At 36.2% G+C, this 22730-nt stretch overlaps 2 protein-coding genes across 26 annotated transcripts in view; one reads left to right on the top strand and one right to left on the bottom strand.

Moving 5' to 3' along the window:
* FUBP1 (far upstream element binding protein 1) overlaps positions 1-10602 on the top strand; it is a 34075-nt gene extending 23473 nt beyond the window's left edge. For 8 of the 21 annotated variants that reach the window (XM_027114123.1, XM_027114122.1, XM_027114118.1 and 5 more), the window contains 4 exons: positions 5194-5253; positions 5334-5479; positions 8093-8139; positions 10384-10602. In XM_027114123.1, coding sequence (XP_026969924.1) covers positions 5194-5253; positions 5334-5479; positions 8093-8139; positions 10384-10429 — 299 coding nt within the window. In that variant the 3' untranslated portion in view covers positions 10430-10602. Of the gene's footprint in view, positions 1-5193; positions 5254-5333; positions 5480-5862 lie in introns of all 21 variants that reach the window. The other 13 variants (XM_027114121.1, XM_027114128.1, XM_027114124.1 and 10 more) reach the window with 7 other exon arrangements.
* Positions 10603-10644: 42 nt separating this feature from the next.
* NEXN (nexilin F-actin binding protein) overlaps positions 10645-22730 on the bottom strand; it is a 57957-nt gene continuing 45871 nt past the window's right edge. For 4 of the 5 annotated variants that reach the window (XM_027114137.1, XM_027114139.1, XM_027114140.1 and 1 more), the window contains 4 exons: positions 17681-17902; positions 12336-12521; positions 11719-12076; positions 10645-11624 (listed from right to left, as the gene is read on the bottom strand). In XM_027114137.1, the coding sequence (XP_026969938.1) occupies positions 11611-11624; positions 11719-12076; positions 12336-12521; positions 17681-17902 (780 nt within the window). In that variant the 3' untranslated portion in view covers positions 10645-11610. Of the gene's footprint in view, positions 12077-12335; positions 12522-17680; positions 17903-22730 lie in introns of all 5 variants that reach the window. The other variant, XM_027114138.1, reaches the window with a different exon arrangement.

Genomic DNA, 22730 nt, shown 5'->3' with positions numbered 1-22730 from the left:
AGTTAATTACTTAAATAACATTTGCATTATGAAAAAGGAAAAACAGTCACCTAGAAGGGCTGTTTTCATTCAATAAATGTAGAGCATATACTATATGCCAAGCATAGGAATAGATACTGAGAATGTGACTGTGGGCATAACACTTAGGAGCCCTGCCCTTCTGGTTATTATATTCTAATGGAGAGTACAGTTGTCAGTCAAGTACTTTGCAAATATATTATTGCAAACTGCTGTGAATGAAAACTGTACAGTGGTCCCCCACTTTTACATGGGGGATATGTTCCAAGTCCCGTCCCCACCATGGATGCCTGAAAGTGCGGATAGTACTGAACCTTATTTGTACTGTGCTTTTTACCTATATGTACATAACTATGATAAAGTTTATGAGTTAGGTACAGTAAGAGAGTAACAACATTAATAGAACAGTTACAACAGTATATTGAATGAAAGTTACATGAATGTGATCTCTCTCTCAAAATACCTTGTACAAATTTAATGCCTTTTCCATCTTAACTAAGCAGCTAATCACGTACCGTTGCTGTAACCTGCATATTGAGGTGGGACAGCAAAACTTGGATGAATTTCTTTTTCCTCTACCACAATTTCACAGAAGATTTGTTCTTACATAGATCTTAGCGACCTCAGTCAGCATACGATTTTTTTCTTTCCTTATTAAATGGAGAACTTCTAACTTTTTCACTTAAAGGAAAAGGCGTCTCTTTGTCCTATCCAAATTGCCAGCATCACTATTCTTGGACTTCAGGGCCATTATTAAGTAAAATAAGGGTTACTTGGACACATAAGCACTGCAGTACCAGGACAGTCAATCTTTTAAGCAAGATGGCTGCTGAGTGACTAACTGGTGGGATATGCTAGACAAAGGGACAGTATGAGATTTCATCATGCTCCTCAGGATGGTGCGCAATCTAAAACTTACGAATTGTTCATTTAATATTTTCAGGCTACGGTTGACCACAGGTCACTTCACTGCAGAAAGCAAAACCGTGGATGGGATTCTTTCTGTTCACTGACACTTAGATGTGCACATTGGAAAACAGGTCACACGACTACAAAGTGGTGGAACCAGACTTTGAACTCTTAAGAGAGTCTAAGTCCCAAGCCTGTCTCCTGAATTTGCATTTTTCAGGAACCATTTCAAACCTGATGTTATACTTCCGGACAGACCGGGTTTTTTTCAGATGCTTATTCTCAGTCATTCAAAATTAACACACTTACACCATAGCCAGTTGTCACAAACAGAAGCTAATAAGATAAACTTGCTCATTCTTTACTGATACAGAAAGTATCTATAGGTGATAGTTTTGTCATAAGGTACAGTCTACTTGTGATTCTCAACGTAAATTTCAGTGTTCTTTGCCATAACACCATGTTTGAAGATCCTCCTAATCCCCACCTTCTTTTCACTTGAATGTTTTTCTGTAGCAGCACAATGATAAGCTATTAATTTTATGAGCTAAGTGAACTGGTTGAGTGATTTCCCCCTTACATGTAAATCTTAAATAATGTTAGGTTGTCAGGTCTTTAATGATAGCTACAAGGTCCATATATTTTTCCTGTATATAAGTCTTTTTTTGTTTTTTGTTTTGTAAAGGATTGATTGCTTAACTACTTTGATTTCTTCTAGGTGCATTGCTTGTCCTTAAGATCTTTTTAGGATAACTACAAATAGGAAACCTTAAAGCATCAAACTAATCAGTTCAATCTTTTGATGTTTTTAAATGGAAGGGAAAGAAAGGGGTAATAAAATATCAGGGAGAGAGAAAGATCTTTATCTCTAAGTCAAACTCCCTTATTTGGGAAGATGGAGTTTTACTCTTCCAAGTGGCATAGGTAGGATTTCCTAGGACTCTGGATGTCCTGATTTCTTTTTTTTTTTTTTTCTTTTTTGTGTATCTATTGCAGTTTTTGGGTTTGCTGTTCCCATGAGGTTTGTTGTTTTTTTTTTCCCCACACACACGCACTGTATTTTATTTTTACGAGACATAAATAAACTGACACCAAGCATTGTAAATGGATGACCACAACAAAAGCAACAATGATTACAATTATCAAACACGAAACACACTCATACTATGTCATAATACTGACATTCAGTCCAGTAAGGATGTCCTGATTTCTAATCCAGTGCCCTCGTCACCAAACGAGGGAGACTGTCTCAGCTTTTGAAGCCATTTCAGCTTTTTCTGTTAAGAACAGAAAATCCCCACTAACAGTGTAGATTTGTCAGCTTGCTTATTAATAAAAGTCTGTTGAGGGCTTCCCTGGTGACGCAGTGGTTGAGAGTCCGCCTGCCGATGCAGGGGACACGAGTTCGTGCCCCGGTCCGGGAAAATCCCACATGCTGCGGAGCGACTGGGCCCGTGAGCCATGGCCGCTGAGCCTGCGTGTCTGGAGCCTGTGCTCAACAACGGGAGAGGCCACAACAGTGAGAGGCCCGCTTACCGCAAAAAAAAAGTCTGTTGAAACAGATGAGTTTTTTAAATTAGTTTTGTTTTCTGAAACAATTGTAAATTCCCTAGATTAGCATGAAGAGAACTTAAGAGAGAAATTCTTAAAGATGAGATTCTGGAGGATTAAAGATGGAAACTTTAAGGAATTCATATCGCTGTCCTATACGGAATGACAGCGGTCTAGATGTGGGTGCTTTTGAAGCTAGAATGAAGGGAACTTTTGTAAAAAAGTAAACACCCTAAAGAGAAATAGGGTTTCAGAATAGAGACAGGCAGTTTCTATTTGGAGGAAAGTAAATGAAGGCATTTTGGGATAAGTTTGACTTGAGGCAGAGTCCCTTTTAATGTTAAGCACTGATATGGTGGACTCTGAACCCTTAGCATATGGTACCTAGCCTAAAAGAGCCAGGCGAGAGTGGTTGTGGGAAAGATGCAGGTGTGTGGAGAAATAACTGAGGGTGAAATCAAGCAAGACTGTTGCTTGGGCTGTAATAGAATGTTACATATGAACTCTAGGACAAGTCTTATCTCTTGAATGAAATGAAATTAAGACTTTATACATTGTAAAGTTACATGTAATTGTTAAGTATTGTTCTTCTAAATTATCTCATATCAAAACAATTTTTGAAACTGAGGAGAAGAATAAAGGGAACAAGTTAAGGACATGGCTTTCCAAAGGGCAAGAGGCTAGGGGAAGAGCCAAAACATAAATAGATTAGGTAGGAACAGTTCTTTTCCTGCTTTCACCTGGGCAAAAAGAATGACATTTGCCCTTCACATAGGAGTGGAATGAGTTTTTCTGTGGACGCTTTCAAGATTGGAATGTCAAATGCTGATGACTTACTTAACCAACTGTTTATTTTTCTTAGAGTCTAACATGTTTACTTTTAGCTTTCCACAGGGATATTTGAGTTTGGGATGGGGGGTGTTTTTCAGGGAACATTTGAGTTTGATGAATTTTCTTGATATGTCTCCCTGATATTGTTATTTTTTTGCCTCTAAAATATGAGTATCTCTTAACAATGAGGTTTAGTTCCATTTGTAAACCTGAAGTGGAAAGTGTTGCTGTCTTAAATAAGTTTGGCTTCAAGTCAGCAAGTTTTCAAGTGTGCAGTTTGTAAGAAAATGTTGTATGGTTTTATTACTATTGGTACCAAGATATTTGGCAGTTGTTTAAATACTGAAACTGGTTTTAGATTTACTTGAATTGTGTCTCATAAGATCAAAATGTTAGACTCACTTCCTCTTTGAAAAGAGTATGGAAAACAAAGTGTGAGAATTTTGTTTACAGTATATGGGATTTCTCTGTGCTGTTGCCCATATAAGTAGGGGGGAGTTTCTTGCATTTTTTAAGTTAGTCACAAATCTTAAATTTTTATTTACTCAGTTGCTTTTGTTCTTTGGCCAATTTTGTGATGGTGAATAGACCACTTTCTAAAACTATAAAGTTGCCTTTTTGGCAACATCTAACAGACAAAAACAGCTTTCTGCCAGTATTTTTTGTCTAGCTGTAATAATTTTATAAAAGATAAATTACAAACTAAATAAATTTTTTTTTCAAATAAAGGAGTTAAATAGGGAAACTCAGGTTCTCTTTCTCTCCAACTTTTTGTTTCAAATTTTTTTATACCTTCAGAAAATTGGAAAAATAGTACAGCGAACACCCATGTTTATATTTCCTATCCAGATTGACCATTTTCAAAAAGTTTGCAACATGTACTTTGTATGTATACTTTTTTTGGTGCCTGAGCCATTTCAAAGTAAGTTGCCAACTGTTGCTCTAAATAAATTTTCAATAATATCAACATATTTAAGTTTCCCTGGTTGTCAGAAAAAGTGTCTTTTGTAGCTATTTGTGTGTTGGGGGGGAGCTTGTTTTTGTTTTTTAAATCCAGAGACCATTCAAGGTTCATGCATCGCATTTGAGTATGTGTCTTTAGTCTCTTAATTCCAGAAAGTCACCTAGAAGAACGTACTTGCGCAAGCTGTTGAGCTTTGTGTTTCATTGATTTTGCTTCTTAGAACCTCTTCAGTAGTGATTATTCTTTATGTCCTTCATCAAGATATTTTTAATAAAATTGTGTTGTAATTTGGACACAGCATATTAAAACTTTAAATGTCATATTAAAAGATATCTTGAAGATTAGTGTTTATACATGTAGTTTATAGGTTACTTATCAGGAAACAAAAATGTTGGCCAGATCTTAAAATAATGAAGTCTTTAAATAATAGCTTTTAAGTGGGTTTTTTTCCCCCCAAAATGTTTTTTTCTCCATTGAAGATTTACATTTTATTTAAAATTTGTAGTGTAACAAATCCAAATGGATAAGAAAACAAAAGAAAAAAAATAGTGGGCCATCCATTCCTCCCAGCATCACCACTGGGGAACCGTGGACCGCTGTTCCAGACTGAATTTAGAGCATTAATTCTGTAATTGAATCGAGATTATGCCTAAATGTTTACCTATCTTAGTTAAAACTATGTGGATGGCTTTGTTTTTTATTAATAGTGATGCTCTAGAACTAAAAGTTACGATTAGTATAAGGCAAAAAGAAAATAAAAGAGCATTTAGATTTTTTTTTTTAATTACAGAGTAGTTTTCTGACACTAATGAATATTTAAAATAAAACAGGAGCAATTCTGACCCTCTGTGCTTTTGTTTTTATAACCTGTACTTACAGTGGATATAATTTTGTATTAAAATTTAGGGGGTTTTTTTTAGGTCAACAAGGGCAGACACAAGATTATTCAAAGGCTTGGGAGGAATATTACAAGAAGCAAGGTATTGTTTTTATTAGAACTGAGATTCTTTGGGGCTTTTAGTTGTGGTTACAGCAACAAAGTTGTTTTGTTTTCTCAAAGGTCAAGCAGTTCCTGCCCCTACTGGTGCTCCACCAGGTGGTCAGCCAGATTATAGTGCAGCCTGGGCTGAGTACTATAGACAACAAGCAGCCTACTACGCCCAGACAAGTCCCCAGGGAATGCCACAGCATCCTCCAGCACCTCAGGTATAATAAATTTGCTAATGTGTTGATTTCAACTCCAGTCCTGTTTTCTGCATGTTTACTGTTGTCTGGGATTATGTTTGCCTTTTAAATTTTTATCAGGCAAAGTATAACTAAATGAAGTACTGTGGTATATTGTTTGGGTTTTTTTGTTTGTTTGTTTGTTTTTTACAATGCTTTCTGGCATCTGAGTGCTAGATATCTCTATAATGCCTTTGATTTTAAAAATAAATTTTTTTCCCCCAGGGATTTGCAAATCATGCAAGAAGCCACCACCATTTATATTAACCAGTTTTTCTTTCTTAAAGGATTCACTCCTGAGTTAGCTCCATTTAAAGGATTTTCTTTAACTTTTTGTGTATTTCTTATGTATCTCTTCTGCACAGGGCCAATAATAAGAAGTGGACAATACAGTATTTGCTTCATTGTGTGGGGGAAAAAAACCTTTGTTAAATATATGGATGCAGACGGCTTGATGAAGATCTTAATTTTGTTTTTGGTTTAAAATAGTGTTTTTTCTTTCTTTCTTTCTTTCTTTTTTTTCTTTTTTTTTTTTGAAAATGTACAAAATATCTATCACTACTGATAGGAGGTTAATATTTCTGTGTAGAAATGAAAATTGGTTTGTTTTTAGTATTTAGTGTAGATGTACACATTCCAGCAAATGTATTTGCAACTATTATGTGGTCAATGCTTTGTGATATAAATGTACTTTTTTCAATGTATACTTTCACTTTTAAAATGCCTGTTTTGTGCTTTACAATAAATGATATGAAACCTCCTGTGTCGGTAAGTTGGATATGTGGGTATTTAAAGGATTCATAATTTCTTAGCAATGATAAATTAAGATACATATACACAAATATATAAGCTTTCCCCATGAAATATTAATTTGAGTTTTTAAACACTGGCATGTTTTTTTCCCCCTTGCAGTATAGTAGTAGATTGGAGGATCTTTTCCATTTATTGTATTTGGCTGTTTCAGCACAAGTAATCCTGATATCTTCATTTTTTTCCCCTTCTGTTTGATTAAAAACTGCATGTGTGTACAGTGATCTTTTGGCATACTTCCATTGCATTAACAGTGAAATTTCCTTTTATACATGACCACTGTTTCAGACCTGTACTGCTGCTATAACAGTTAACCTTTCTGTTTTTAATTTGATAATTACTTGATTTCCAAGACTGTTTCAGTTTTCGGATAGTGAATATGAGTAGTCTATAATAAGAACAGTTTTTTCATGTAAAGCAGCTCTTGCAAATGTATACAATATTAGAGTGTTTCTTTCTAAATTTAGGGTAGAAAAAGTAGTAGTGTGCAAAAAGTATAGCTACAGTGCATCTGCCATTGAAACATTATTGGGGTATGAAAATGTTCAAGTTTTTTTTTTCTTTTTTTTCTTTTTGCAGTATAGATAAGCTTTGTTTTGTAAATGCACAAGTCCAATCATTGAATCAACTTAATTTTTTTATGTACTTAAAATCATTTTATTACTCTATAACACTCATGCTGAAGTTCTGATATTTTGTTGAAATCCATTGTTTTACTCTTTGCATATTTGTTGGCTCTTTGCATATTAATATATTAGACTACATGCAAATACAGTCTGTCTTGCCATTGTCTGTTGAAGTGCAGGTTTGATCCAGCCAGTATAGAACTAGCTCTGTAGGGGTGAGGAGGACTGTGCTGTGTATCATCCTTGATTGTGTTCCTTCAAGGAGCATTGCACTGTAAGTACATCAGAATGACAAATTGATGAACTGCAACAGTATCTTTTTGTCAATGTTCCACATAATGCAAATGCCATACTTTGTGTGAATATTATGTTGGAATACAGTGCTTATATCTTGGAAAACCATAACTGCTTCTTAATTTAACGTAGAATAATTCATAGGTCTGTATTTTTTTTTAAAGTGAGCTTAATGGGTAAGTATTTTTGATATGCTTTAGCTATAGCTAAAGAAAACTGATCATTAACAAAGTTGAATAGTATTACTCATTGGTGCTCCTAAAATATATTGTTTTTCAGTGTAAAACATGCATATCTTATATATTAATATGAAAGACTTGAAATGTATCAGACAGAGTGGTTTTCAGTTTGCAAATATTAAGCAATGTAGTGGTTTTAACACCATTTCCTATATATATATATACTAGTTCTTTCATTGGTGGGGGAGCACCATTTGCTGTTCTGAATATACTATAAAGAAAGATGTGCAAGGACATAAATGTTGAGATTACTTATAGGGTAGAAAATAGCAGTACAGTTCATTGTAGATGTTTTGAAATGTTGTTTGACTGTTTTATAGAACCTAGAGTGACTTCCCTTACCCTTATTTAGATATGGATATGTAGTTCTAGCTTCAAGTTTAATAGTTAAGGAGTTATCTGTTATCTTTAAGAGTAGGGTATTGATGTGAACAGTTTCAGTATTTTGCATGATACTGTTTTATAGATGAACTTTTAGGAAAGTGGTACATTTATTAATTAAACTGAAGAGATAGTTCAGTTGGATTCAATATCATAACTCACAAATTGGAGGCTGTTGATTTTGATTCATTTAAGGTTTAAAATCTTTATTAATTGCAAACAGTGCAATTATTTATACTTCACAGTGCCTTCCCAGACCTTCCACCTTAGGTTCTGCTGCAAAAAGCAACAGGTAAGCACAACCTAAGGACATATATAAATAAATATTTCAGTACATTAATGTTGTCCCTGTGAGGTTTTTGTGGTTGTGTATTCAAAAGCAATCTGCTACTGCTTCCCCAAAGTGTATTTTGTTATTTATGCTACCATTTCAGTGGAAAGTCTTTAAGTTGTTCAAACAACTGTTTACATTTCTGGGTAATGTTTTTTATTTTAATTTTTTAAATTAAAATGGGAAAAAATGATGAGTAGATTGCTGCTGTAATTAAACTACATCCGAACTTTTCCCAAATATAGAAGAATTGTTAAAATTTTAAAAAGGACAGTTACATAGTTTTCAGGATTTAGGAAATCATTTGGTCAGACACTTCAACAGCCTTCACAATCTGTTTATGATTGACAAGACATTTTCTTTGCCCTCCAAAGCTATGGAGTCTTTATTTTTTTTCTTATTCTTGAACTGTAGTAATTCAGTAAGGACATTATGGGTCAAGAATTTCATTATGACTTTTTTTTTTTAGACAATTCAGTTTTCATAACTTTTTTATATACACTGAAAAAGGAAAAAATTATAAGAAATACTGGCAGTAAGTTTTGGTAAAGGCATGTGCATCAGTGAAATGTTAACTGTATAGCAAATAACCTTTCATAATCTGTATAGCAACCAATATTTTTCTGGTTTATAATACTTTAATAACTGACGCTGCATTTTATTTTTTGCCAGTTTAAAATGTTTGTGTGTTCTTATAGATGATTTTAACTGGTACATATTTTGAGTTAAGATGAATGTATTAAAGCAGCATCATATCAGTTTTGTTTATTCGATTTCTAAAATGTGCTGATCCTTTTAAAACTCCTGCTTATCTTTGCAACAAAGAAAAATATTCAAAAATACTGCCTTCATTTTCACACACAGTGCTGAAGATGCTGCAAGCACCAAATCATAGCTCATAAAATCAGGTCCTGAGATAGTTACCCATAAGAGGAATCCTTTGAGTGTATGCCATTGGTGAGCCGATGAGCATGGACCATAGAAGGGCTCAATGTAGAAGGTAAAATTGGCAAATCATAATTGAGAAAAATGAAATGTTTTCCCATACATAATATATGGTATAGGGTGTAATGTACCTGCTTTGATCACTTTTCATTTTAAAGTGCTATTCACTTGATCTTAAATGTTCCATGAACTGTTAAATTTTGAAAGTCATGTAGTTATTGCACCACATTTATGTGTGTGTATGTGTGTTTTAATAGTCAATGATAGGTATGTTAAGATTGATATTAAGGAGCTCTTTGAACCTTAAGAGCCTGTCAAGTTTTGGTTAGTTGTAGTTTGCATTTTTATAAAACAAAATACATATGAATGCTAATAGATATTGGGGCATTGTTTCTATCTCATGAGAATTTTTTTTTATTCATTATCATAAGCCTTCACTGATACTGCAAGTATTTTTTAAATGGCGCTAATCTTACCCTTGAAATAAATGGAAAGCAGAAAAGGTGAGCCAGTTGATTTGAATGCAATGGATGTTAGGAGTGGTAGAAAGAATGTTTAGCTTGAAATTGATTTATTTTATTTAGCACTTAAACTTGACAATGTGTTTTTGTTTTTAAGATTTCTTAGTGTGGTAGTACTTAGAATTCTTACGGTTTGATGTTTCTTTTAGAAATGGGAAGTATACTTTCATTTTTAATTAATGAAAATGGTTTTAATACTAAAACTAGTGGTTTAATACTAGTTGTTTATGAGCATTGTAAAATACATCCTTAGACAGATACCTTAGTAGTTAATTACAGGAGTGGGTTTGGATAGGAGTGAACAGAGTACCTTAAGAGGGAAATAGAAATGTATTCAAAGTGATAACATTTGTTTGAATACTCTGCCAGGAGAACCACTTCTGCCTGCAAAGTTATGTTGTCTAGAATAAGGTTGTAGAAATTACTAATTAATGAAGATGTCTTTATTTTCTGAAAATTCTGCCTCACTTTAAAATGTATTTTAACAATACCTAGTTAAAGATAATTTTGACTCTGAAAATAACCTTAGTTTTTGTTTAGTCACTTGAGTTTTCTTGCCACAGTAAACTTTTGAGGGATTTTTTTAAATTGGTGCTTTTAAGAAAGCAAATAAGTCCCAGGATTTTATTTTCTTCAGTGATACCCCTATAGAAACTCTTAAATGTATTTGCACATATATATATATTTTTTCTTATGCATGCTCAATGCATTTTCGTCCTGAGAAAAGTGTTCTCTACAGAAACTACCCGTGTAAAAAGAAGATTGGCTTAAAATGGCTACTGTGATGGGAACAGTGTCTTAGGGAGATGCAGCTTGGACTTGAGGTAAATTGAATACTTTACAAACTGTGGTTTAGAGTTTGCTTTAATACCATTGTATGTAAAAGGGTACATGATTGCTGTAATTTTGTATTGATCATGGTTTCCTCAATAAAAAAATAAATGTACATTGGTGAATATTATAAGGGAATGTTCGTCTCTTTTCTAAAATACTGAAAGACTTTTTTTTAAATACAGAAGTGACTTTATTATGGGTTTACATTGTAAAATAAAATTGTCTTCCAGACAATTAAAATATAAAACAACTTGATTAGTACATGGTTGCTAATTATTTACAAACTCACTTTAAAAACTCAAAATTGAAGATTGTGCCATTTTTCCCTAAATCTAATTCTAGATCTTGAAATCTTTGATTATGTTGAAATTGTTTTCTCCTGCATGAACTATTAATACAAAGTTTTCTCATTAAAATATAATTTGTTCAGGCAAGGTCACAACATAAATTTGCTTTTATAAGCTTGAATATATATCACACACATTTGAAAAGTACGTTTGATATTCTCAACACTCAGAACTCTGTATTAGGCAGTGGTTTCCATCACATTTGCTCTGGCAGTTGTTTCTTAAAAGTCTTCAGTTTTTTTGTTTTCTCCACACACAGGGAGAAATGACACCCCTACCCCCTCATATATCTCTGCTTCAGAAAGACTCTGAAACTACAACAACCAAAATGATAAACTACTGAGGAAAAAAGCCCACTCAAATTGATAGGTTCCAAATTCCTTAACTCAGCTATTTCAGACTAATTTTAGGTGTGCATAGCTCATAAGTGTTATTCTTTCATGCAAAATATGTCCGATTTATGATTTTTTTAAACATCATTGCTGTAAACATGGGAAATACGCAGCCTTTGTATGGGTTCTGATAGAAATAATTGAGTAAATTTCCCACTTGGCCTTATTAAATTACACACCAACGTATACTGCGTAATGTGAATCTGGTGCTCATTTGAAAAGGAAGGAGGTACTTTTCAGACGAGCTTGTGTTGTGAAGACTGTTGGGGAAAGGAATGAGGAGTCAGCATAGTGGCACTTCCAGTTTCCTTTTCTGGCCCCGCCACAGAAAGGATGGATGCAGTAAGAAAGTCGGAGAGAGAGGGTGTGTGTTCCAGGGAGAGGGAAGGGGACCTAGTAGTCGTCAGCTAAAAAAGAGAGAAGAAAAGTGATTTTTTTTTTAAAGGAAAACATTTTTAAATAGAATAAAAGTTCTAGATTCAAAGAGTGATTAATTCTTACTTTCAATGGTAAGAATGCAGGTACTAGCTGCAGAGCCTTTATTGTTCACTGCTTTACACATATACTCTCCTTCATCTTCTGGGAAAGTTTCTGGTAAATAAAGACAGTAAGTTTCTCCTCTTTCAATATATTGATAGTCTTCTCCATCCTGCAATATTTCTCCTTCAAACCACCATGTAATTTCTGGTTTGGGTTCTCCTGTTACTTTAACAGTAAATCTAACTGGCTCACTGTCTACAACCGATGTGTTTTTTAGAGGCTTCTTAAACCACGGAGCTCCTGATCTGGTTTCCGCTTCATCTTCAATGGTGGAGCCATTCATGTTGCTACCCTCTTCTTCCTCCTCCTCTTCTCTTTTCTATAATAAAATAAGTGCATTCAAGTTGGCATTTATACTGTAGTACTATTTTCAGGACAGTGGTTTAGTAATAGAATTTGGAGGTAAATATATTTTTCCCCCCAAAGTAAAGAACGTGTAAGTATGCTTACTACAAAGTATTTTATAAAACATTTCAATTACTTGAAAACTATTAAAATTTTTTTTAATACCTCTTCATAAAACTTCATTGTCTTTAAAAGGTCATCTTTGGAAAATAAAGGAAATATAAGCCTGGTACCTTTTGTAGTGCTGCATCAATTTCCTTTTGTTCAAACTGCATGCGTAATAACTTTTGCTCTTCAATTCTTCTTTGTTCTTCTTCTTCTCTTGCCTTAGCCATTCGTTCAAATCTAGCTTTCATATTCACTTTATGAGTAAATGGAGCCTCACTTTTTTTTGCAGGCTTGATATCAACATCTTCTTCCTTTACAAAAATGGGCCAAGAACAAGAATTGTTGTCTAAAAACCAACAAGAACTGAGATGTTAATAGTTCTGAAGATGTCTAGGCACAAAATAATTAACATGTTTGGTTATGCCTATTTGCCACACTGCAGACATGGACATTTTCACTATCCCCCAATTTGGGAAAGATGAAAGTTTCATTTGTGAACTATTTTCTTAACTCTTGGAATCCTTTTCTCCCAGTGTAAAGATCATACATTATCTCTGGAGTCCTGGTGTATTTATTTGCCTAACCAAATCTCAGTGCTTGTTGATAATGAGTAACAGAAAAGGGTGAGGGTATGATACATTGTTAACAATTATTAAAATACTTCCTTCTCATTAGAGTCTCCATATCACTCTTCACCCTACTACATAATACAGAAATGTAATTTCTGTTATTTCCCACTTCATGGTTTCTTTCCTCGCTCTTTGTTAATAACTGAGATGAATTCCATTGAACAAATAATTTATTGATGGGCAATGGCAAAGAATGTTTTCAGGGAGAATAAACAGGAAGACAACTATTGAAAGAGGCAATGGTGGAACTTGGGGAAATCATTGAGGTGAAGTATGGTTCTGAGTCAGTCTGTTTAGGGTAAACCAGTTTGGTGATGATGAGATCACTCACTGGCCTTTTGATAGCAGTTTTAGTAGAGTGGGGTCTTATGGGTACAGTTAATCCATGGTTTCAAAAGTACTTTAGTTGTAGTCGACTCTTGGTTTCTAAACTACTTAGACTCTTGTGGGTCTATCTGGAAATGCCACCACTTCATATTTCACTGTACTATGAGGAAATTGCTTCCAGGTACCACGTGCAACCAATAAAGGAAATTTTGAAACAAGCTGTAAAATAACTGCCTGTGTAAGAAAAATCTTGGTTCATCAATGTTTTACATTAGTTTGAGGTGTTGCACCGCAGCTCCAATGAATGTAGAAGGAGGAGTTAAAAGTAAGTTGGATAGTTTTTCTGGTTCTCCTGAATCAAATTTTTATTTGATACTGGAAAGTGCTAGAACATCAGACACAACCAGAGACCTAATGGGTAAATTCTATTGTTAACGCCATTATTTAACCTTCAGTGGATAAACATAAAGCCTGACTACCATTATTGTTAATGAACAGTGTTGATATGATTGTTTATTATATTTAAAAGATAGGGTAAAAAGTACATGTTAAACAATGGTTTGCTTGCTTAACAAGCAAAGTATTAAACTGCAGTTTTAATCTCAGCAGGCTTTTCTGAGACTTACATGGAAAGAAAAATGGACCCCCTTTTTCAGACTTAAAACAGTTCATGTTATTCTTTGCTTACAAAATAAATCCTCAAGATAGGATGTTTCAGCAGGCACAATAACTGCTATTCTGACTGAATCCCTCCTGGTTAATAACTTGCCTTCTGAATTTTTGCATAAAATTTTGTGTCGGGCTTCTCTGGTGGCGCAGTGGTTGGGAGTCCGCCTGTCGATGCAGGGGACCACGGGTTCGTGTCCTGATCCGGGAGGATCCCACATGCCGCGGAGCGGCTGGGCCCGTGAGCCATGGCCGCTGAGCCTGCGCGTCCGGAGCCTGTGCTCCGCAACGGGAGAGGCCACAACAGTGAGAGGCCCGCGTACCGCAAAAAAAAAAAAAGGATTCATAAGTTAACTGGGAGAAAGTTCATGAACAGTCTTTCAGTTATTGAGTACAGTTGCCTTTTGTTGAATCCCTGAAAAGCCAGGTTAAAAGTGTTTCCAGGAAATGAATCTACTAAGAGAGTCACGTTATAAATGGAATGATCTTTGTTCTAGAGTCTAGGTGCATTCTTAGCAGGGCATTGATACTCCCAGCATGTGGATATTACAGGCAACCGAAATAGGCAATGAATTTGGGATAAAAATGCAAGGAATGGTTTTGGAGTGCACCTTGTAAGATCTAGATAGAATGTCAAACTAAGGAAATTAAGTGGTTTACCTACCAAATGTTAGTACAGGTTAAGGGTTACAGGAGCTGGGACGGAATTCTTAGATTAGGTTACATGAATGAGTTAGGCCTTGAAAGGTGTCTGGAACATAAAGAGAAGGTATTTTCTAAAGGAGGAAAACAAATATCAGATGGGAGGGGAAGATCCTACTCTGGAAGTTGATTATACTCTGCCAAAACTATGCTAACACAGGATCTCGGTGACCCTTAATCTAGAGGGATATGATAGGAGGAATGTCAGGTTCTACACAGGAAACTCAATTTAGGACATCTTCATGGATTACAGAAGATCAGCCAGGTCCTAATCTCATATCCTTTTATACAAGAGTCAGTAATAGAATTAAAACCAGAAGCTACGTACCTCATTTATTTTACCTACAAATTTTATAGGACTAGGTATCACTGAGGTTTCACTATCTTTTTAAAAAAAAAGGAAGCACATGCATGCTTATTTACATTCTTTACCTTCTGTGATTTGTCTCTAAAGGATCAACTGATCTTATGGCCCATCCGTCCATTTAATGTTGGTGTTCTCCAGGGTTTTATCATTCACCTTCCAACTATTAACTCTCAAGATGGTTTTATCTACATCTATACTTTGAAACAATCTGTAGCTCCTGCCTCTTCCCTGAGCCCAGTACCTGTGTTTCAGACTGCCATTATCTTTCCAAATATAGCTCAAACTTCACAAGTCCAAAACAGTTTATTCACCCCTCCCTCCTCTCCTGACCTCCTGAATTCTCTGTAGCATCATCTAGTTTCCCCGGTAATCTTGAAGCAATGTTAGGCTTCTCAGCAACCACCTGCCTGTAACTCAGTTTTGTTAAAGTTGGGTCAATTTTTCTCCCTTGCCCCCAACTTCATGACCATCTTCCAGTTTATCCTCCATGATCCCAGGATTCTGTAAACATAAGCCTTTTATCACTCTGTCTTAAAACTGATTATTTGGGCTTCCCTGGTGGCGCAGTGGTTAAGAATCCACCTGCCAATGCAGGGGACACGGGTTTGAGCCCTGGTCCGGGAAGACCCACATGCCGCGGAGCAACTAAGCCCGTGCACCACTACTGAGCCTGCGCTCTAGGGCCCGCGAGCCACGAAGACCGTGCTCTGCAACAAGAGAAGCCACCGCAATAAGAAGCCCACGCACTGCAACGAAGAGTAGCTCCCACTTGCCGCAACTAGAGAAAGCCCGCGCGCAGCAACAAAGACCCAATGCAGCCAAAAAAAAACCCTGATTATTAACATTGTTCCCGGATTATAGTGCCCACAAGGTTAAAAAGGCCCTTCAGCTAGCTGCAACCTAGTTTTACAACATTTTATCCTATCACCTATTATATGAACCTTTCCTTTGAACCTATTTTCCACTCTGCCAGATAAAGTTTTACAACCTTCCTGTTGACTCACATTGTCCTTCCAATCTGGAATGCTTTCCCTCTTTAACTGAAACTTCTATTCAACCTTCACATTCAGCTAAAATGTCATTTTCTCAGCCCTGTTAAACATCTCCTAGGAATACTGATTCCATACTACTTGGTCCCATAACACTAAATACATAACTATCTTAGCACTTAATGACAATTTTAATTGTTTTCATACATCTCATTAGGCTGGATTTCTTGAAGGCATATTATATTCACTTTTATGTACCCAAAACTTAACATAGGGCCCAACATAGAAGATATTAAAAATAGCAATGGCATTAGTTTTTAGCTGTGACAAAATGGTTTATAACCCAGTCCCTAAGTCCTTATGTTTTTGTGTATGTTGCACTAAGTTCAGATGCATATCAATTTAATTGATATCTGGATGTTCTACAGCATCTCCATTTTTCTAGCTTGTGACCTCCCTTCCTACCAAACTCCTATGTTCCCCTATTACCTAGTATACCCAGTCACTTTGATTCCTCTCCACCACCATTTCCAAGCTAAGTCTTGCCAGTTTTGTATCCTACATACTTATCAGTCCTCTCCATTCCAGTTCTAGTTCAAATCCTCATGTTTTCTCTGACCACCCTGTACAAAATTGTACCACATAATCTATAGTCTTTTACCCTGCTTTGTTAATCTCCATAGCTTTTATTTATTACCCAATCATTGTTTCCATTCCCTGTCTCCTGCCCCACACCTGTTAGATTCTAAACACCATATGAGCGAGGACTGCAGGTTTATTCACCAATGTAGTCCCAGTGTCCAGAACAGTCTCCGGAACATAGTAGGCTTTCAAATAATTTTTTAATGCATAAGTCTAAAGCCATCTTTAGCTTCAGCATGATCTTGCGATAAAGATGCCTATTTGATAATATCATTCCATGTTTTAAAAATCCCTTCATTGCACCCCAATAAAACAAAGTTCCTTAATATGGCATCTAAGATGGGTCATCTTGCCTGTGCTTGCGTCTTCATCATCTTTTGCTGTGCTTGCACTCTACTTGTCTCAGTAATAATGAATTGCTTATAGTCCTGGAATTTGCCCATAGTTTCATCATTCTTTTTATTCACCAATCTCCTCTGAAGACCCTCCCAAATTCCCATACCTGTTTTATAGTTAAATGTATGATGAAAATCAATTTTTAGAAGAATATATGTTAAATATAACATAAAATGGCAATTTTGACAGAATAAGTTTTCCAGATCTTATTTAAACCAATATTCATAATCATGGAACTAGTCCTTAAGCTGGAATGGCCATTATAGGTCATCTAGTGAGTGCCTCCTTATTTTACATATGGAGGTACTTCAAATTCATGTCACCTGAATTCTGATTTAGGCTCTGCCACTGAATGATTGGCATGACTTTGAACATATCATATAGGCTTTGTTGGCCTCATCTTTAAGAAAGTAGGTATGAATCATCTCTGGAGTTTAATATACACTGGTTCTACTGATTCAAAGTAAAACTTGTGCCAATAAATATTTCTGAGCTATTTTTGCTAAAGTGAACCATTTGATGTTCACTGTAGGCTTTAATTCTTATAAAAGTCATTTTGGAACAATGCTAGAGTAGGGAAATCTTTTTAAAGTCTCTTAAGATCTTAATGTGCTTTTGCTATTTAGTTCCAAGATTATTTTATACACTGATGGTTAACTGTAAATTCCAACACTTATTTCAAAGTCAATGTTATTTCTGTTAAGTTCATCATCATTACTGAACTATAACTGTTAAATATAAAACAGTATTACCTCATGAAAGTTTTCTGCTTCTCGCTCTTTAATTTCAAGATCAATTGCTCTTCTTCTTGCTCGTTCTTCTTCTATCTTTTTCTGTATTTGTTTTTCAGACAATTGTCCAATTTTTTCAAACTTGCTTTTTAGATTTTTAGCTTGAATAGAGCCACTCCTTTTCAATTTGATTAATTCTTCATATTCCCTGCTCAGTTCAAAGGTTTCATTTTCTTCTTCTTCCTTCAAAAAAATTGATTTTTAATATTAAATACCAGAAAATTAGTTTGTACAATAAACCATCCAGAAAGTTCACTATTTCTTATTTGAAGCCAAAACTAAATGTTAAATAACTTCCTCCCTAAACACAGTGCCTAAATTTACTAATTAAAAGTAGTGCTACAAATTTAAGACTGTAGATAACATTTCATTTAAAATGCTATTTAATTAGGGACTATGGCTCAAAACCTCATTAACATTCCATTATAACCTGCTAAAAGTAAAATATGTACACGATTAGCTTTTACTAGGAATTGTAGGAAGACCTTTGTTTAGGGGAAGGTAAAGAAAATTCAAAAACTACTGGGCTAGGAGTCAATAGTTCTGACTCTGATACTGTGTGGCCTTTTGCCTGGTCACTTAGTCCACTGGACATGATTTTTTCATCTCTATATAGAGCCACAGTATCTCTAAAATTCCTCCTGCCTTTCATTTGATGATAGTCAAAGTTAAATATTACTCTTAATAATTCAACTGAATTAAGCATTTCTACAGTCTGGTAAAATCCCTACATTTTGCTACATATCACTTGTATTCTCAATTTTATATTCTGCCAAGAAAGATGAGTCAACAAAAATTGGGTTCGAATTCTTTATACCATTTTATCTTGAATACCTTATTCAGGTTCCTTTCCCTTGTCTTTTACCTTGTCTTTCCCTTTTCTTTGTATACTTCGTACACTTTGAAGTATACTTTGTATACTTTGTAAACCCTAATGGACTGGTAGAATATTGCAGTTATTCCTGGTACACTTCTCCTGGGGAAGACCTAGAGTTCTAGGCAGAGAGAAAAAAAAAGGTGGGACTGGGCAGGGTGGGGTGCGGGAAGAGTCACAGTGGATGATGTTGACATGAGGCTTAATTTCTTGGTTCAACAAAGGGAAAAAAGAAAGTTTATTCCTTTATACTACCTCCACTTTTTGGTCTATGTGGGTGAAAATGGGCAACTCCTAAAATACCAGAAATTAACAAAGTATGACATCACATCATATCACAATGGTTCCCACATCACTCTGATCAAAATTAATGGTTGAACTAATCAGTTATGATCTATGTAATCTTGGAACTGGCATTTTACTTGTTTGAAAACTCCCAGACATAGTGGAGTAAGTCACTTAGTAGCACCAGAATGTCAGACAATTACACCCTGCCATATATGAATTAGATTACTTCCCCATAGTATTACTAAAATATATTCTAATTTACTTTGTTTTTCTAGACAGACAATTCATTTTCAGCTTCCTTTATAAAATAAATGCTATTACATTTTTTTAAAATTCTGAGGGTACACCTTGAAGTATTTTCCTACAGCATATTCATTATATTTTCTTATTAACTATATATTTATGCAGCATTTATAGTCTCTTGGTTGACCTGGGCAAGGAAGTAAATATCCCCACAGTCCCATTGCTCCAACCCATGACAAAGAGGCAACTTCTAAGAGATTGCGACCTCTGTGAAGGAACCCACTCGGTTCCTAGATCAGGAGTTGGCAAGGGGCCCCCACCAAGTCACCTACCAAACATGCCATATCACTGCCAATCCTACTTAGGCTGGGAAAGCCACTGCTCGCCTCACCCCAAGTAATGGGGTTGTGCATTCATCCCCAACACTGTTGTTCGTGTAGCTGCTAGGGCCCCCTGCCCAGCCGGAGGCCAAGGGTGACGGTGGAATGCTGGCCTCCTCCCTCACCCTCCCCACTTCTGCCTATGCAACTGGTTGGCCATCCAGATGGAAGGAAGCAGTGTTCAGGGTTAGGAAGACGAAGGTTAGACAGGGACCTAGGACATCAGGAGGTAGGAAGAGGGCTGCTGAGAGCCCACCATGAGGAAGCACGGAGACGTCACATGGAGTGGGTGAGCCAAGGCTCTGAGACTCTAGTGCAGGTTCCACTGTCCAACCAACTTTCAATGACAACACACACAAGTTCAAAGATAAACTTATTTAAAATTTCAAAGGCAACCTCAGAGCACTAAATCCTGTGTCCCTTGAGCATGGGGTCCTGTGAGGGCACAAGTTGCATGTTCATGAAGCTGGCCCTGTACAGTCTATAGGTATGTATGTGTATATATGTATTTTTAAAATTATTTATTTATTTTGGCTGTGTTGGGTCTTTGTTGCTGTGTGAGGGCTTTCTCTAGTTGCGGCGAGCGGGGGCTGCTCTTCGTTGCGGTGCGCGGGCTTCTCATTGCGGTGGCTTCTCTTGTTGTGGAGCACAGGATCTAGACGCGTGGGCTTCAGTAGTTGCGGCACACAGGCTTCAGTAGTTGTGGCTCGCGGGCTCTAAGGCGCAGGCTCAGTAGTTGTGGCGCACAGGCTTAGTTGCTCCGCAGCATGTGGGATCTTCCCGGACCAGGGCTCGAACCCGTGGTCCCCTGCATTGGCAGGCTGATTCTTAACTACTACACCACCAGGGAAGTCCCTATATATGTATTTTTAAAATTCATTTCAATGCTGGTGAAACCATACTAAGGTATTTAATAGTATCAAAATTCTATCTTAGAATAATTTAATAAAATACAGGCATAACTTGGAGATATTGGGAATTCAATTCCAGACCACTGTAATAAAGCGAATATCTTAATAAAGTGAGTCACATGAATTTTTTGGTTTCCCAGTGCATATAAAAGTTATGTTTACACTATACTGTAGTCTATTAAGTGTGCAATAACATTATGTCTAAAAAAATAATGTACATACCTTAACTTTAAAATATTGCTAAAAATTGCTAACCATCACCTGAGCCTTCAGTGAGTTGTAATCTTTTTGCTGTTGGACAGTCTTTCCTCAGTGTTGATGGCTGCTGGCTGATCAGGGTGTTAATTGCTGAGGCTGGGGCGGCTGGGGCAGTTTCTTAAAATAAGACAACAATGAAGTTTGCTGCATCAATTGACTCTTTCTTTTGTGAACGACGTCTCTGTAGCTTGCAATGCTCTTTGATAGCATTGTACCCGCTGTAGAATTTCTTCCAAAATTGGAGTCAGTCTTCTAAAACTCTGCTGGTGCTTTATCAACTAAGTTTATGTAATATTCTAAATCCTTTGCTGTCATTTTAACAATCTTCACAGCACCTTCACCAGGAGTAGCTTCCTCATCTCCCAGCCTTCATAGAACTGAAGAGAGTTAGGGCCTTGCTGTGAAGTGTTAAAATCACTTTCTTTTTTCATCCATAAGAAGCAACTCCTCATTCATTAGTTTTATCATGAGATTGCAGCAATTCATTCACATCTTCAGACTCCACTTCTAATTCTACTTTTCTTGCTATTTCCACATCTGCATTTACTTCCTCCACTGAAGGCTTGAACTCCTCAAAGTCATCCATGAGGGTTGAAATCAACTTTTGCTAAACTCCTGTGAATTTGATATTTTGACCTCTTCCCATGAATCACAAATATTCTTAATGGTACCTGGAATGTTGAATCCTTTCCAGAAGGTTTTTAATTGATTTTGTCCATATCCATCAGAGGAATCACGATCTATGGCAGCTATAGCCTTACAAAACGTATGTCTTCAATAATAAGACTTGAAAGTAGAAATTACTTCTTGATCCATGGGCTGCAGAATGGATTCTGTGCTAGCAGGCATGAAAACAACATTAATATCGTCACAAATCTCAATCAGAGCTCTTGGGTGATCAGGTGCACTAATTTTTTTGTTAACATCTTTATTGGAGTATAACTGCTTCACAATGGTGAGTTAGTTTCTGCTTTATAACAAAGTGAATTAGCTATACATATACATACATCCCCATATCTCCTCCCTCCTGCGTCTCCCTCCCACCATCCCTATCCGACCCCTCTAGGTGGTCACAAAGCACCGAGCTGATCTCCCTGTGCTATGCGGTTCCTTCCCACTAGCTATCTACTTTACATTAGGCAGTATATATAAGTCCATGCCACTCTCTCACTTCGTCCCAGCTTACCCTTCCCCCTCCGCGTGTCCTCAAGTCCATTCTCTACGTCAGCGTCTTTATTCCTGTCCTGCCCGTAAGTTCTTCATAACCATTTTTTTTTTAGATTCCATATATATGTGTTAACAGATGGTATTTGTTTTTCTCTTTCTGACTTACTTCACTCTGTATGACAGACTGTAGGTCCATCCACCTCACTACAAATAACTCAATTTTGTTTCTTTTTATGGCTGAGTAATATTCCATTGTATATATGTGCCACATCTTTATCCATTCATCAGTTGATGGACACTTAGGTTGCTTCCATGTCCTGGCTATTGTAAATAGAGCTGCAATGAACATTATGGTACATGACTCTTTTTGAATTATGGTTTTCTTGGGGTATATGCCCAGTAGTGGGATTGCTGGGTCGTATGTTAGTTCTATTTGTAGTTTTTTAAGGAACCTCCATACTGTTTCCATAGTGGCTGTAACAATTTACATTCCCATCAACAGTGCAAGAGGGTTCTTTTCTCCACACCCTCTCCAGCATTTATTGTTTCTAGATTTTTTGATGATGGCCATTCTAACCAGTGTGAGATGATACCTCATTGTAGTTTTGATTTGCATTTCTCTAATGATTACTGATGTTGAGCATTCTTTCATGTGTTTGTTGGCAATCTGTATATCCTCTTTGGAGAAATGTCTATTTACCTCTTCTGCCCATTTTTGGATTGGGTTGATTGTTTTTTTGATATTGAGCTGGATGAGCTGCTTGTAAATTTTGGAGATTAATCCTTTGTCAGTTGCTTCGTTTGCAAATATTTTCTCCCATTCTGAGGGTTGTCTTTTGGTCTTGTTTATGGTTTCCTTTGCTGTGCAAAAGATTTTAAGTTTCATTAGG

The sequence above is a fragment of the Aethalodelphis obliquidens genome, unplaced genomic scaffold (genome assembly GCF_003676395.1).
Source record: "Aethalodelphis obliquidens isolate GAN/ISIS:26980383/991018 unplaced genomic scaffold, ASM367639v1 scaffold13, whole genome shotgun sequence".
NCBI classification, from domain to species: Eukaryota; Metazoa; Chordata; class Mammalia; order Artiodactyla; family Delphinidae; genus Aethalodelphis; species Aethalodelphis obliquidens.
Note: the sequence above shows the minus strand (reverse complement) of the source record. Positions and strands in the feature narration are given on the sequence as shown.